General features: G+C 44.3%; 1 protein-coding gene across 6 annotated transcripts in view; it reads right to left on the reverse strand.

Annotated features, from left to right (window-relative positions):
* Window positions 1–11,410: 11,410 nt before the first annotated feature.
* LOC118396227 (SRSF protein kinase 2-like) overlaps window positions 11,411–15,825 on the reverse strand; it is an 81,377-nt gene continuing 76,962 nt past the window's right edge. For 3 of the 6 annotated variants that reach the window (XM_052465619.1, XM_052465622.1, XM_052465624.1), the window contains 2 exons: window positions 15,030–15,122; window positions 11,411–13,886 (listed from right to left, as the gene is read on the reverse strand). In XM_052465619.1, coding sequence (XP_052321579.1) covers window positions 13,702–13,886; window positions 15,030–15,122 — 278 coding nt within the window. In that variant the 3' untranslated portion in view covers window positions 11,411–13,701. Of the gene's footprint in view, window positions 13,887–15,013; window positions 15,123–15,732 lie in introns of all 6 variants that reach the window. The other 3 variants (XM_052465621.1, XM_052465620.1, XM_052465623.1) reach the window with 2 other exon arrangements.

Below are 15,825 nucleotides of genomic sequence, written 5' to 3' on the forward strand. Positions count from 1 at the left end.
ATTGTATCAGTAAAACAGAAATACTTGTGCGGTTAAAGTATCTCTGGGTTCACACAGAGAGTTGAATGAGTTGAACTAGACTACCTCACCCTACTAGGCTTCATAAATATCTGTGAGTCCAACTGTCTTGAACCAGTGCTGATCTATAGCCTGTGAACTCATCTCTGCAAAATAAGCCTAAATGGATTTGTATTTCAATATGTGTTGTGTTGGTATTGTCTGTCAAGGGGAATTTTAGTAAAGTATTTTCATACTAGCACTCACTTTTCTGATAATTTCTTTGAGGAAAAATGTACTTACTACAACTGTAATATGTGGTTATCTCACCTAGCTATTTTAAGATTAATGCACTAACTGCATCTAATTTGCATACCACCCCAACAGATCCACAATCTCAATCGCACTCCACACCGCCCTTTCTCACCTGGACAAAAGGAATACCTATGTGAGAATGCTGTTCATTGACTACAGCTCAGCGTTCAACACCATAGTGCCCACGAAGGTCATCACTAAGGAATTTGGGACTAAACACCTCACTCTGCAACTGGATCCTGGACTTCCTGACAGGCCGCCCCCCAGGTGGTAAGAGTAGGCAACAACACGTCTGCCACGCTGATCCTTAACACTGGGGCCCCTCAGGGGTGTGTACTTAGTCCCCTCCTGTATTCCCTGTTCACCCACGACTGCGTGGCCAAACACAACTCCAACACCATCCTTAAGTTTGTGGACGACACAACAGTGGTAGGCCTGATAACCGACAACGATGAGACGGCCTATAGGGAGGAGGTCAGAGAACTGGTCGTGCGGTGCCAGGACAACAACCTCTCCCTCAATGTGAGCAAGACAAAGGAGCTGCTCGTGGACTACAGGAAAAGGTGGGCCGAACAGGCCCCCGTTAACATTGACGGGGCTGTAGTGGAGAGGGTCGAGAATTTCAAGTTCCTTGGTGTCCACATCACCAACAAACTAACATACCAAGACAGTCGTGAAGAGGGAGCGACAAAATATTTTCCCCCTCAGGAGACTGAAAAGATTTGGCATGGGCCCCCAGATCCTCTAAAGGTTCTACAGCTGCACCATAAGTAGCTTCCTGACCGGTTGCATCACCGCCTGGTATGGCAACTGCTCGGCATCTGACTGTAAGGTGCTACAGAGGGTAGTTCGAACGGCCCAGTACATCACCGGGGCCAAGCTTCCTGCCATCCAGGACCTATAGAGGAAAGCCCATAAAATAGTCAGAGACTCCAGTCACCCAAGTTACAGACTGTTTTCTCTGCTACCGCACGGCAAGCGGTACAGGAGCATCAAGTCTAGTGCCAAAAAGCTCCTCAACAGCTTCTACCCCCAAGCCATTTGACTGCTGAACAATTAATAAAAATTGCACGGGACAATTTACATTGACCCCCCCTACACTGCTGCTACTCGCTGTTTGTTTGTTACCTATGCATAGTCACTTCGCCCCCCCATCTATATGTACAGATTACCTCAACTAGCCTGGACCCCCGCACACCGACTCGGTACCGGTGCCCCCTGTATATAGCTCCGTTATTGTTATTCTTATTGTGTTCGTTACTCTCTATTTTAGCCTACTTTGTAAATATTTTATTTTTGAACTGCACTGTTGGTTAAGGGCTTGTAAGTAAGCATGTCATGGTAATGTCTACTTGTTGTATTCAGCGCACGTGGCAAATAAAGTTTGATTTGATTTAACTGTAAGTCGCTCTGGATAAGAGTGTCTGCTAAGTGACTTAAAGGTAAATGTAAAATGTAACCAGAGGAACAACCTCTGTGACCTGCAGTGCCAAGCTCTGACCTCTCCCTTTGAAATGTGGGGGACATTTGAAAAGCTTGTCTTGCCCCATCAATTGCTGGGGGACAGGAGGGGGGTGGCACACCAACATCTGTTTGGCGTTCCTCCTACCTTTTGTGTGGCTTTTGTGTGGCTTCCTCTGTCCCTTCCACTCTACATCTGGGAGGTGGAGAGGACCTCTATCCAGAAACACAATTTGTGACTGGGAATGATACTCTCTCCATTTTATTTTTATTAATGACCACATGTACAATTAAATCATGTATCTAATGATGATTCAAACACTTTTTAAATTTTAAGCATGAAAACCATTGTCTGCATCTCACCTTGTCCTGTGTCTCCCTCTTTTGGACACCCCAACATCTGCACACTCTATGTGTGAATTCCTCCAGAAAACATATATATTTTATCTACATGATTTTTAAATAAAGCTTAATGCATTGAAATGACTTTATCATGTCATGAGCACAATACTTTTTTTTTCAACCCATTACATTGTATGGATGTGGATGTTACATTTTTTTTAAGTGCACTATGTAGAAATCGCTCTGCCATTTCCTCATTGCAAAAATGTGTTTGCCTAATTTCAGTTTATGTAACAAAACAAGCAAGTATAGTGAAAATTAGTTCGCCTAATTTCAGTTTATGTAACAAAACAAGCAAGTATAGTGAAAATAATCATTGTACCATCTAAACCGCTGTGAAAAATATTTTCCATAACCAAAGTTGAGATGACCACTTCACCAAGATGCCTAATACGAATAACAGGTGGAAAAATGAGACAACACCAATTGAAACACAATGGGAAAGGTTGAAGAAATGACACCTGTTTCAGAGTGAGCCCATATCCAACTACCTGAGCCCTAAGGTCCATCTAAGGGGGAAGCAGAGAATTGCCAGGATGGGAGTCTCAATATGGTGAGATCGCCTAATCATGTCCAGTCTTGTGACCTCTGCATATTTGAAACCTATTATACAGTGCATTTGGAAAGTATTCAGACCCCTTGACTTCTTCACATTTTGTTACGTTACAGCCGTATTCTAAAATGTATTAAATAATTTCCCCCCTCATTAATATACACACAATACCCCACAATGACAAAGCAAAACCAGGTTTTTGGAAATGTTTGCAAATGTAATTTAAAACATAAATATTACATTTACATATGTATCCAGACCCATTACTCAATACTTTGTTGAAGCACCTTTGGAAGCATCAAGACTTCTTGGGTATGATGCTACAAGCTTGGCACACCTGTATTTAGGGAGTTTCTCCAGAAATGTTTGACCGGGTTCAAATTCGAGCTCTGGCCAGGCCATTCAAGGACATTCAGAGACTTGTCTCTAAGCCACTCCTGCGTTGTCTTGGCTGTGTGCTTAGGGTCATTGTCCTGTTGAAAGGTGACACTTCACCCTAGTCTGAGGTTTTGAGCGCTCTGGTGCAGGTTATAATCAAGGATCTCTCTGCTCCGTTCATCTTTCCCTCGATCCTGACTAGTCTCCCAGTCCCTGCCGTTGAAAAACATCCCCACAGCATGATGCTGCTACCACCATGATTCACCGTAGGGATGGTGCCAGGTTTCTTCCAGACGTGACGCTTGGCATTCAGGCCAAAGAGTTCCATCTTGATTTCATCAGACCAGAGAATCTTGTTTCTCATGGTCTGAGAGTCTTTAGGTGCCTTTTGGAAAACTCCAAGTGGGTTGTCATGTGCCTTTTACTGAGGAGTGGCTTCCGTCTGGCCTCTCTACCATAAAGTCCTGATTAGTGGAGTGCTGCAGAGATTGTTGTCCTTCTGGAAGTTTCTCCCATCTCCACAGAGGAACTCTGGAGCTCTGTAAGTGACCATCGGATTTTTGGTCACCTCCCTGACCAAGTCCCTTCTCCCCTGATTGCTCAGTTTGGCCATGTGGCCAGCTCTAGGAAGAGTTTTGGTGGGTCCAAACTTCTTCCATTTACGAATGATGGAGGCCACTGTGTTCTTGGGGACCTTCAGTGCTGCAGACATTTTTTGCTACCCTTCCGCAGATCTGTGCCTCGACACAATTCTGTCTCAGACAATTCCTTCGACCCAATGGCTTGGTTTTCGCTCTGACATGAACTGTCAACTGTGGGACCTTAATATAGACAGGTGTGTGCCTTTCCAAATCATGTCCAATCAATTGAATTTACGACAGGTGGACTCCAATCAAGTTGTAGAAACATCTTAAGGATGATCAATGGAAACAGGATGCACCTCAAATCAAATCAAATTGTATTTGTCACGCGCCAAATACAGGTAGGTAGACCTTACAGTGACATGCTGACTTACAAGCCCTTAACCAACAGTGCTTTAAGAAGTTAAAACAAATAAAAAATAAGTGTTAAGTAAAAAATAGATAAGTAAAAAATTGAAAAAATTAAATAAAAGTAACAAATAATTAAACAGCAGCAGTAAAATAACCAGTGAGGCTATATACTGGGGGTACCGGTACAGAGTCAATGTGGAGGCTATATACTGGGGGTACCGGTACAGAGTCAATGTGGAGGCTATATACAGGGGGTACCGGTACAGAGTCAATGTGGAGGCTATATACTGGGGGTACCGGTACAGAGTCAATGTGGAGGCTATATACAGGGGGTACCGGTACAGAGTCAATGTGGAGGCTATATACAGGGGTACCGGTACAGAGTCAATTAGGAGGCTATATACAGGGGGTACCGGTACAGAGCCAATGTGGAGGCTATATACAGGGGTACCGGTCCAGAGTCAATGTGGAGGCTATATACAGGGGGTACCGGTACAGAGTCAATGTGGAGGCTATATAGAGGCTATATACAGGGGTACCGGTACAGAGTCAATGTGGAGGCTATATACAGGGGGTACCGGTACAGAGTCAATGTGGAGGCTATATACTGGGGTACCGGTACAGAGTCAATGTGGAGGCTATATACAGGGGTACCGGTATAGAGTCAATGTGGAGGCTATATACTGGGGGTACCGGTACAGAGTCAATGTGGAGGCTATATACTGGGGTACCGGGAGTCAATTTGGAGGCTATATACTGGGGGTACCGGTACAGAGTCAATGTGGAGGCTATATACTGGGGGTACCGGTACAGAGTCAATGTGGAGGCTATATACAGGGGGTACCGGTACAGAGTCAATGAGGAGGCTATATACAGGGGTACCGGTACAGAGCCAATGTGGAGGCTATATACAGGGGTACCGGTACAGAGTCAATGTGGAGGCTATATACAGGGGTACCGGTACAGAGTCAATGTGGAGGCTATATAGAGGCTATATACAGGGGTACCGGTACAGAGTCAATGTGGAGGCTATATACAGGGGTACCGGTACAGAGTCAATGTGGAGGCTATATACTGGGGGTACCGGTACAGAGTCAATGTGGAGGCTATATACAGGGGGTACCGGTATAGAGTCAATGTGGAGGCTATATACAGGGGGTACCGGTACAGAGTCAATGTGGAGGCTATATACTGGGGTACCGGTACAGAGTCAATGTGGAGGCTATATACAGCGGGTACCAGTACAGAGTCAATGTGGAGGCTATATACAGGGGTACCGGTACAGAGTCAATGTGGAGGCTATATACTGGGGTACCGGTACAGAGTCAATGTGGAGGCTATATACAGGGGGTACCGGTACAGAGTCAATGAGGAGGCTATATACAGGGGGTACCGGTACAGAGCCAATGTGGAGGCTATATACAGGGGGTACCGGTACAGAGTCAATGTGGAGGCTATATACAGGGGTACCGGTACAGAGTCAATGTGGAGGCTATATAGAGGCTATATACAGGGGTACCGGTACAGAGTCAATGTGGAGGCTATATACAGGGGGTACCGGTACAGAGTCAATGTGGAGGCTATATACTGGGGTACCGGTACAGAGTCAATGTGGAGGCTATATACAGGGGTACCGGTATAGAGTCAATGTGGAGGCTATATACAGGGGTACCGGTACAGAGTCAATGTGGAGGCTATATACTGGGGGTACCGGTACAGAGTCAATGTGGAGGCTATATACAGCGGGTACCAGTACAGAGTCAATGTGGAGGCTATATACAGGGGGTACCGGTACAGAGTCAATGTGGAGGCTATATACTGGGGGTACCGGTACAGAGTCAATGTGGAGGCTATATACTGGGGGTACCGGTACAGAGTCAATGTGGAGGCTATATACAGGGGGTACCGGTACAGAGTCAATGTGGAGGCTATATACAGGGGGTACCGGTACAGAGTCAATGTGGAGGCTATATACTGGGGGTACCGGTACAGAGTCAATGTGGAGGCTATATACTGGGGGTACCGGTACAGAGTCAATGTGGAGGCTATATACTGGGGGTACCGGTACAGAGTCAATGTGGAGGCTATATACTGGGGGTACCGGTACAGAGTCAATGTTTTTATTTTTTTCATTTTACCTTTATTTAACTAGGCAAGTCAGTTAAGAACAAATTCTTATTTTCAATGACAGCCTAGGAACAGTGGGTTAACTGCCTGTTCAGGGGCAGAACGACAGATTTTGTACCTTGTCAGCTCGGGGATTTGAACTTGCAACCTTTCGGTTACTAGTCCAATGCTCTAACCACTAATGATGCTTTGTCTGTTTGATGGTTCGTTGGAGGGCATAGCTAGATTTCTTATAAGCTTCTGGGTTGCCACTCCTTGAAAGCGGCAGCTCTACCCTTTAGCTCAGTGAGGATGTTGCCTGTAATCCATGGCTTCTGGTTGGGATATGTACATACGGTCACTGTGGGGACGATGTCATCGATGCACTTATTGATGAAGCCAGTGACTGATGTGGTGTATTCCTCAATGCCATTGGAAGAATCCCGGAACATATTCCAGTCTGTGATAGCAAAACAGTCCTATAGCTTTTTAGCATCTGCTTCATCTGACCACTTTCTTATTGAACGAATCACTGGTGCTTCCTGCGTTAATTTTTGCTTGTAAGCAGGAATCAGGAGGATAGAATTTATGGTCAGATTTGCCAAATGGAGGGCGACGGAGAGCTTTGTACACATTTCTGTATGTGGAGAAAAGGTGGTCTAGAGTTTTTTTCCCATCTGGTTGCACATTTAACATGCTAATAGAATTTGAGTTTCCTTGCATTAAATTCCCCGGCCACTAGGAGCACCATATACATCTCATTGAGTGCGGTCTTAGTGCCAGCATCGGTCTGCGGTGGAATATAGACAGCTATGAAAAATATAGATGTAACCTCTCTTGGTAAATAGTGTGGTCTAGAGCTTATCATGAGATACTCTACCTCAGGCGCTACAAACCTTGAGACTTCCCTAGATTTCGTGCACCAGCTGTTGTTTACAAACATGCATAGGCCACCGCCCCTTGCCTTACCTGATGTCGCTGTTCTATCCTGCTGAAAAAGCTTAAATCCCGCCAGCTGTATGTTAATCATGTCGTCGTTCAGCCACGACTTGGTGAAACAAGATATTCCAGTTTTTAATGTCCCGTTGGTAGGATATACATGCTTGTAGTTTGTCTATTTTATTATCGATTGATTGTTCGCTGGCTAATAGGACCGATGGTAAAGGTAAATTACTCTCTTTTGGCGATGGATAGTCGCCCACGATATTTCCGTCTTTTCCTCCTGTGAATCTTCTTACCTTGATTTTATTTTACCTTTATTTAACTAGGCAAGTCAGTTACAAACACATTCTTAATTACAAAGACATCCTACCAGGGAACAGTGGATTATTCAGGGGCAGAATAACATATTTTTACCTTGTCAGCTCGGGGATTCGATCCAGCAACCTTTAATTTACTCGCCCAACGCTCTAACCACTAGGCTACCTTCCTCCCCAAAATAATGTTAAAAAACATGCACAATAGCACTATTGGTTACTGGATCGCAAAACGGTAGCCATCTCCTTCAGTGCCATTCTTCACCTGAGCTCTAAAGGATGCACCTGAGCTCAATTTTGAGTCTGATATCAAAGGGTCAGAATACTTACGTAAATAAGGTATTTCATTTGTACAATGTATATACATTAGCAAAAATTCTAAAAACCTGTTTTCACTTTGTCATTATGGGGTATTGTGTGTAGATTGATGACAAATTAGTTTTATTTAATCCATTTTAGAATAAGGCTGTAATGTATCAAAATGGGGGGTCTGAAGGTGGGTCTGAATACTTTCCAAAGGCACTATATAAACTCCCTTATTTTTTAGGACAGTGAATCTAAAATATTTAATTTGGCTCTGTACTTCAGCATTTTGGATTTGAGATCAAATGTTTTATATGAGGCGACAGTACAGAATGTCACCTTTTATTTGAGGGTATTTGTTATGCATATTTGTTTTTATATATAGTGTATGTGTGTGTGTGTGTGTGTGTGTGTGTGTGTGTGTAACTCCATTGTGAATTTTATTCCTCATCTGTTACTATTTGTATTTTCAAACCCTGTATTGTTGGGAAGAGCTCGTAAGCAAAGCATTTTACAGTTGTATTCGGCACAGTGGTGGATTTAGGCATGTGCCGGGCGTGGCATGGGGGGCGACATGGGCAGCCGGGGACGGCATGGGGCGCCCGCACAAAAAAAATATTCAAAATGGTGACATTTGCGCGATTGGATTTCTATCGATCATTTGCACGTCACGTCAATGATATCATGTCACCGTGTGGGACTGTGGGTCAATTAACCTTGTCGGAGTGGGAGTTTGTGAGCTAGGCAGGCTACTGCCTGGGAAGGTCTCCCACTCAAGAAGTACGAGATGGGAATGGGGGCGCGGGGTAGGTTGACCTCAGGTCTCCCCACTGGAAGCCTGAGGTTGGGGGAGCGGGGGAATCGATCAAATAGTGCACCTCTAACTTTGTACAGAACTAATGCAATTAGTGTTTGTGTGTTTCTTGTTTGAAGTAATAATCAGGGCCTCTTCTTTATAACTGTGTTATTCTATTTGTGTGATGTAGGATTTGTGCAATTTAGTTTTATTTGTGTGTTTGTTGTTAGCTATAGGGTAATAGTGTAATCATTTGATTATATATTTTATTTGTATTTATATACTACAATTTGTTTATATTTGTCTTTGTTACTTCTTTTTAATATCTATACAGCTTTAAATGGTTTAATGATTTATTTGTGTTGTTCCAAATGTCTGAATAAAAATGACAGTTAGTGCAGAATGGTGCTTTTTTTGTTGTTGTTGGGGGGCTGCTGAAGGGGGGGTTCAAGCTAGAACCGCCACTGATTCGCATGTGACAAATAAGATTTGATTAGATTTTCACTGTTTAGAAATGATTACGGATAATCGTGAATTAATGAGTGAGAAAGGTACAGTTGCACAAAGTTCATGCCCCTAAAACATACTAACCTCTGACCATGACCAATAGCAGGGGAGGGCAGCAAAGTGTTTGGTGGGGGTGTAATGACATTTATGCCTCTAACCTTCTCACTCATCATCTATGATTCTTTCATGACTATCTGTAATCATGGTAACATCCACATTCATGTAGAAGTGTTCAGAAACACATTATATTCTTATTTACAATAAAAGTGACTCCAAAATGACACAATACATTATTTACCATTAATGTCTATGGGACACAACCAAAACAAACTGCAAATACATCCACCCAGTTTGTAAAGTCATAAGCTTGGTGTAGTCATTGCATGGGGGGTTGCAGGTTTTCCTACTAACAAAGCATGTAGAGGTCTGTACTTTTTTTTATCATAGGTACACTTCAACTGTGAGAGACGGAATCTAAAACAAAAATCCAGAAAATCACATTGTATGATTTTCAGGGCCACCCTGACAGACCGGTGGGACACTGTATTGGTGAGCGATGGAGTATGTGGGGTATCCAATGAGCTTCTAACACCCATAGCTGTTGTCTTTAGGGGGAACAGGTGGCAGAGTGGATCCTGAACCATGCCAGGGCCAACGAGTGCCAGGACGTGCCTCGGTTCAAAAAGGAGATGGCAGAGCTGGCGGGCCATGCCCTCAGCAACAGTCTCTCAATGGGGAAGGCCCAAGTGGCTGAGTTGTTATCCAGAGTCTTTGGATTGGTCACCCACACGGTAAATTTGACTGGTCCTGGATTGAGAAGGTCTAGTTTCAAAACTACAAACATTTTCTGTAACATCAACAATAGTCATATCTAGATATTTTGCACATGGACTTCATTTACTGAATGTACAGCACAGGAGGTTGGTGGCACCTTGATTGGGGAGGACGGGCTCATGGTAATGGCTGGAGCGGAATGGGTGGAATTGTATCAAACATATGGTTTCCATGGGATTGATGCCATTCCATTCGCTCCGTTCCAGACATTATTATGAGCCATCCTCCCTTCAGCAGCCTCCATTGATGTACAGTATGTGAGTTTGCTACCAAGACTGAAGTTGGAGAGTAACTTTGCGCCATTGTGTTTGCCATCATGGTGCTGGAGGGACTGGGGAGGCCTCTGGACCCAAACTTAGACATTCTGGAGCTGGCCAAGCCCCTTCTGCTCAAGAATGTCCGACTCCCCTCACAACACCCACATATCACTACATCTGCCATAGGCTAGGATAGCATCATGGCTGACCCGACTGACTTATCTAAACATCATAAATATTTAAGGCGCAGGGTGATTTGTAAAACAGTCAGAAGAAGTGATGCTCTCAAAACACTATCACCGATGCCTCATATTTAGGGTCTAGAGTTCTTCTTGATCTTGTAAGGGCCCAGAGTAAGTCCTGGTCAGGTGGTTGGTAAAAACTCCTGGCCTTCTGCATGTTATATTAGTGAATGTACCTTTTAGCGGTGAAATGTGAATCATTGCTTGGTTAAGGTGTCCAAATATTTCAATAACTACCATGGTAAACTGTTCTATAGTCCCACAGTATGTAAGTCTTTTGCCTTGAACACTACATTTACATTACATTTAAGTCATTTAGCAGACGCTCTTATCCAGAGCGACTTACAAATTGGTGCATTCACCTTATGACATCCAGTGGAACAGCCACTTTACAATAGTGCATCTAAATCTTTTTAGGGGGGTGAGAAGGATTACTTACCCTATCCTAGGTATTCCACTATTTCCCTGCTGGTCAGACAATCAGCATTTATACTTGAAGGTGCTTTGTAATTTGCCTGTGTTTTAAAACGGACTGACAGTTGTGCTTTACACTATCTGTAAACACTGCAGAGTATTTTCCCTTCATTAAAATAGAAGTGAGTTTTAACATATATCTGATTTAGTGACGATCCTTAGAATATTATTTTATACTATTCCAGTAATCTCAGGGTATTGTTCGGATAATCTTTCAGCGTGCAATTGGAATAATGCAATGTCATGGAGTTAGAATAATGTTGTCTGAATCGTTTAGTGAGTATTAGAATGTAATAGGGTGTGTCAAGTCAACTGACCTCGGCATTCTGAGTGATAACAATACATTGCCATTTTGAAGTTTTTGTTGTTGTCGTCTTTTTACACTCGCTAGTGAAATATATTTTATATGCATGTCTCAAGGCTGGTTTGAAAATGCATCAAAATCTCAGCTTTTGTCTCTTATCCTCAATACACAAGTTACAATATTAGGAGTATTGAGTGAAAACTGCTGTAAACTGTCAAAGACCACATCAAGACTCCATTAATTTACAATTTTATTAAATCTGTCAATGAAAAACACAGAAAAGAGACGCGATTCTATCGATGTCAGGAAGAACAGTCAGCATGGCTGAGAGTGAGATCAGGAGCTTTTGGTGCAAAAAAATCATAATTTACTATTATTGCAAAAATGTTTGATCAATTTCATCACCGTCACAAGTCCAAATAGAGCAGCACTGTTCATGTAAGAGGGGAGGAAGAGGTGACAACTGAGTAAAAAATAACTAATCAGATCAATTACAGTAATAATAATATAACAATAATAATTACAAAAGAAATAACATCTCTAAAACAGACAAACACAATCACCTCAACAGGACGAGATTCGGTCACTTTCACAACAACCAGATAATTTTTGTATCTTTTTTTTCTTCTTTAAATTAATTAAATATTTTAAAAAATATCTCACCATTTACTTATACTCACTTTTATTTTATTGCGAAAAATAGGCAACTGGACTAATTGTGATGAGTGTGAGAGAGAGAGAGAAGTGGAGTGGAACGTAGAAGCATTGGCACTGAGAGGCGCTGCAGTGTGCAGGAATGCAGTACCCTCATCAGCCACAGAGTGGCACAGTTTCATATTCTGGTGGCCTCCAGAATGGCTCAGCCTCTCGCCACTGTCTGCTCTGGAGGACAGATCCATGTCCATGTCACAGCCTCTTTTAGGAATGATGCATGTGTTTTTTTTCTTCATTTCTGTAAGTCGGTCTTATCTCCAGAACCAGATCTCAGAGTTATGTACAAAGATATATCCCTGAACAACATCTACAAAGACAAGTGCAACCTCCATTTGACTAACCCCTTCTGGAGAAGCTAAGGATCAAGTTTGAGGTTTTCCTGTGAATGTTACAGGGGGGAATAATCATATCTGGTAAACGTGCCACGCCACAGGGACTCATAAGGATTGTTCTTGTTTTACGGATAAAAATGAAAAGAGGTCAGGAATGGTGTGACTGAATCAGGAATGTCAAAGGGAGGGAGGATTCGAAAAAGGAAAAAATGGACTTTGGATAACCTCACACGGGGCACCAAAAAGGTGACTCCTTTCACTTTTTGAAATAAAAAGACAGGAAGAAAACTAAAACAAACAAACCAATGAAATGTACAACTCTTAAGTAACATCCGTCCATCATTACCATCATCACCCCTTCCTGTCAATCAGCCTCTCCGTACACGTCACTCCTTTTCCCAACAGTTAAACTCTTTACAGATCAAGCAGTCCGGCTCATCGAGTATCAGTCTTTAGGATCTTTGTTTGTTCCATGCCCTGTCTGTCTGTATGTCTGTCTGTGTGGTAGCAGTTCAGTTCTGGGACACCCTGGTGGCTGGGGATGGGACTGGAGCTGTGTTGTTGGCTGGGTGGCTAGGGGGGCTGAACAGGGCAGGGGACTGGGTCTTTGGGGGGGATGTAAACAGTTCAACAACACTGCTTCAGTCCTGGGCAGGGGTGGGGGGCACAGTACTCCTGCAGAGTGAGGGAGGGGGCAGGGGCTGGAGAGGGATGAGAGGAGTAATGTGAAGGGCCGACTCCTAATTTGGAAGTCTTGTTGTGCCTTTGTAGGAGAGGGATGTACATACACTTGCCTGTTGCACCTACAGAATGTGCAGTGCAGACCCAGACTAATAACACACACACATACACACATACACACACTTCTGCCTCAGCAGGTTTAGGCCGTGCTGTTGTAAGGTCAGGCAGATGGAGCTATCACACAGTCAGCATTCTGTGGTGCTCATTGACTGCCAATAGGAATCCCAGGGTGGAGGACAGGTCTAGGTTCAGGATAAGACTGGTCAGGACAACCCATTCATATGAGCGGGTTAGTTTCTGTTCAGACTGCATGGCCTTTCTAAGTAGGAGATGTCTTGGAAGACACAGTCCTGACCATGGCTGCTCCCCATGTTGTGCAGGGATCTCTGTCCTACCTGTCTAGAATCGTGGAAGTTTAACTCCGTCCAACTCCATTCCTGGGCCGCTCTATTCCTCCTGTGAGGGGTTGTATGGGACTTATGGGGAGGACCGCAGAGGGGCAGCTTTTCTCTATCTGGTCGATGACAGCCTTGTTGTTTCTACCTGCTGAGGCTCTGCGGGTGTCTGTTTTACATGTGTGCATACCTATGTGTGTGTGTATATGTGTGTGTGTGTGGAGGGCTCAGGGCGAGGCAGGGCAGGACCAAGAAAGTCTCCCATTTCCCTCTCCTCCTCCCCCCTCTCCCTCCAGTCTTGAGTGCCTAGCTTTGAGCAGTGTGTGGGGGGGGCTGGTGCCGCTACGAGTTGAGCCAGGGGTGGCTGAGGCAGTCCCCAGCCGAGGCCCTCTTTTCGGGGACCATCTCCAGCATGGGCAGCAGGAAGTGGGTGAAGTGGCCGGCATCCTCAGGGGCCCAGCCGTACTTCTCCACCAACACATCAAACAGGGACCAGGGCTTCAGCTTGGTGATGTGCCTCAGCTCACCTACAGGGGGAGGTAGAGAGATAGAGAGAAATAGAGAGAGAGAAAGGAAGAGTAATTAGTTAAAGAGCTATGATTTGTAAAGACATGAGCGCGAAAGAGTGAGAGAGCAAGAAAGCGAGAGAGAGAGAGAAGCGAGAGAGATTAAGAGAGAGACAGAGAAGAGAGAGTAGAACCCGGGCTGCATCTCAATACTCCACAGTGGCATCCTTCCCATGTCTCTTTGCTTTCATCTACACTGAATTGGTGGAAGCAAGGCTTCCTCACATCGCTTTCACTGTAATTATTGTCATTATTTAACATACCATAGATGAAGGAAAGGACACAAGCTGAAGACTATTGAGACACGGCCCAAGAAAGGCAAATCAAGGGCCTGGAGGAGCGAGCGACTGAGTCCGTCCGAACACATTAAGACCATAGAGAGATAAAAGGAGAATGAATTAAGACATCCTTTTACACCAGACGAGACCTTTGATAGAGCAAGGGAGAGAGAGAGAGAGACAGAGAACATCAATGAAAAGGAGCTGTAATCAGAATATTAGAGCCCCATGACTGGAACATGAGAGAAGCAGGCTAGCAGCAGGGTAAGCATACCGTTTCTGAAAACACAGACACTTACCAAAGAGAGACACAGAGGTAACACACATAGACTGGTAGACAGGCCGTAGACGCGTAGAGCATAGTACTCAGAGCTCAGTCAAGTGGCTCAAATCAAATCTTGCTTGTCACACGCTTCGTAAACAACAGGCGTACACTTAACAGTGAAATGCATACTTCCCAACAACGCAGAGAGAAAAATAGAAAAATAATACAAAGATAATAATGAGTAATGATAATTTGGCAAAATACACGGGGGGGAGGGGGTACCAGAACCGAGTTGATGAGCAGGAGTACAAGGTAATTAAGGTAGATATGTACAGGTAGGGATAAAGTTACTATGCTAATACTGGTGAAACGAGCAAGATATTTATAACCAAAGCTGGAAAACGCACATTTTCTAATGGATGTACTGTTTGTATTTCTAGGTGGACACACTACTCAAATACTACCGACGACTAGCTTTGTTACATGTACTAATATTTAGAGATAGTTACTGTTGTGTATTCCTGTCTGCCTCGTTGGGGTAGTACCTCGTCATGATGTTACCTTTCTTGGAGAAAAACTCTCGGCTGTACCTCCCGGCGGCGACCACTTTGCGTGGAACCTTCCCCAGAAGCTCCGTGATCAGAGCGATGTGATCTGAACCCCGGCCGCCACAGCCCACACCACAAGAGAACAGGCACGGCATTACAGCATGCACACACACACACACTGGAGGGATGGATGGACACACTGCTACCTGGAGACACCACACTGATAGACGGACAGACCGACTGACGGGACAGTAAGTCTCTCCAGAAGGTACTGGAGGGGCTATGACTAAATATGTGAAATAAAGCAAACAGACATATTGTTCCTGCTTCAAGTGCGGTCTTGAACAGCTGTGCACACCAGAGGAGGCTGGTGGGAGGAGCTATAGTAGGACGGGCTCGTTGTAATGGCTGGAATGGAATCATGGAATGCTATCAAACACATGGAAACCACGTGTTCGACTCCGTTCCATTTATTCCATTCCAGCCATTACAACGAGCCCGTCCTACTATAGTTCCTACCATCAGCCTCCTCTGGTGCACACCATTGGTGTCTTGGCAGCCAGGCAACTTGCTGCAAAACCCCTTATTGCTTTTGGACAGCTTATACAATTCCCATTCCACTGTGTCTATATTCATGTCTGTCTGTCTGTCTGAGTCACTGTGTGTGCTCGGGCGTCTGTGTGTCTCCGTCCCACCAGAACTTTCCCTGGTGCTACCTCTTCGGTTGAAGAACTCCCGGGAATATTTTCCGGAGAGCGCAAAGTGCCGTGGAATAACGCCCAGCAGCTCAATGATGTGGGCTATATGGT

Source organism: Oncorhynchus keta, chromosome 17 (assembly GCF_023373465.1).
Source record: "Oncorhynchus keta strain PuntledgeMale-10-30-2019 chromosome 17, Oket_V2, whole genome shotgun sequence".
Taxonomy (NCBI): domain Eukaryota; kingdom Metazoa; phylum Chordata; class Actinopteri; order Salmoniformes; family Salmonidae; genus Oncorhynchus; species Oncorhynchus keta.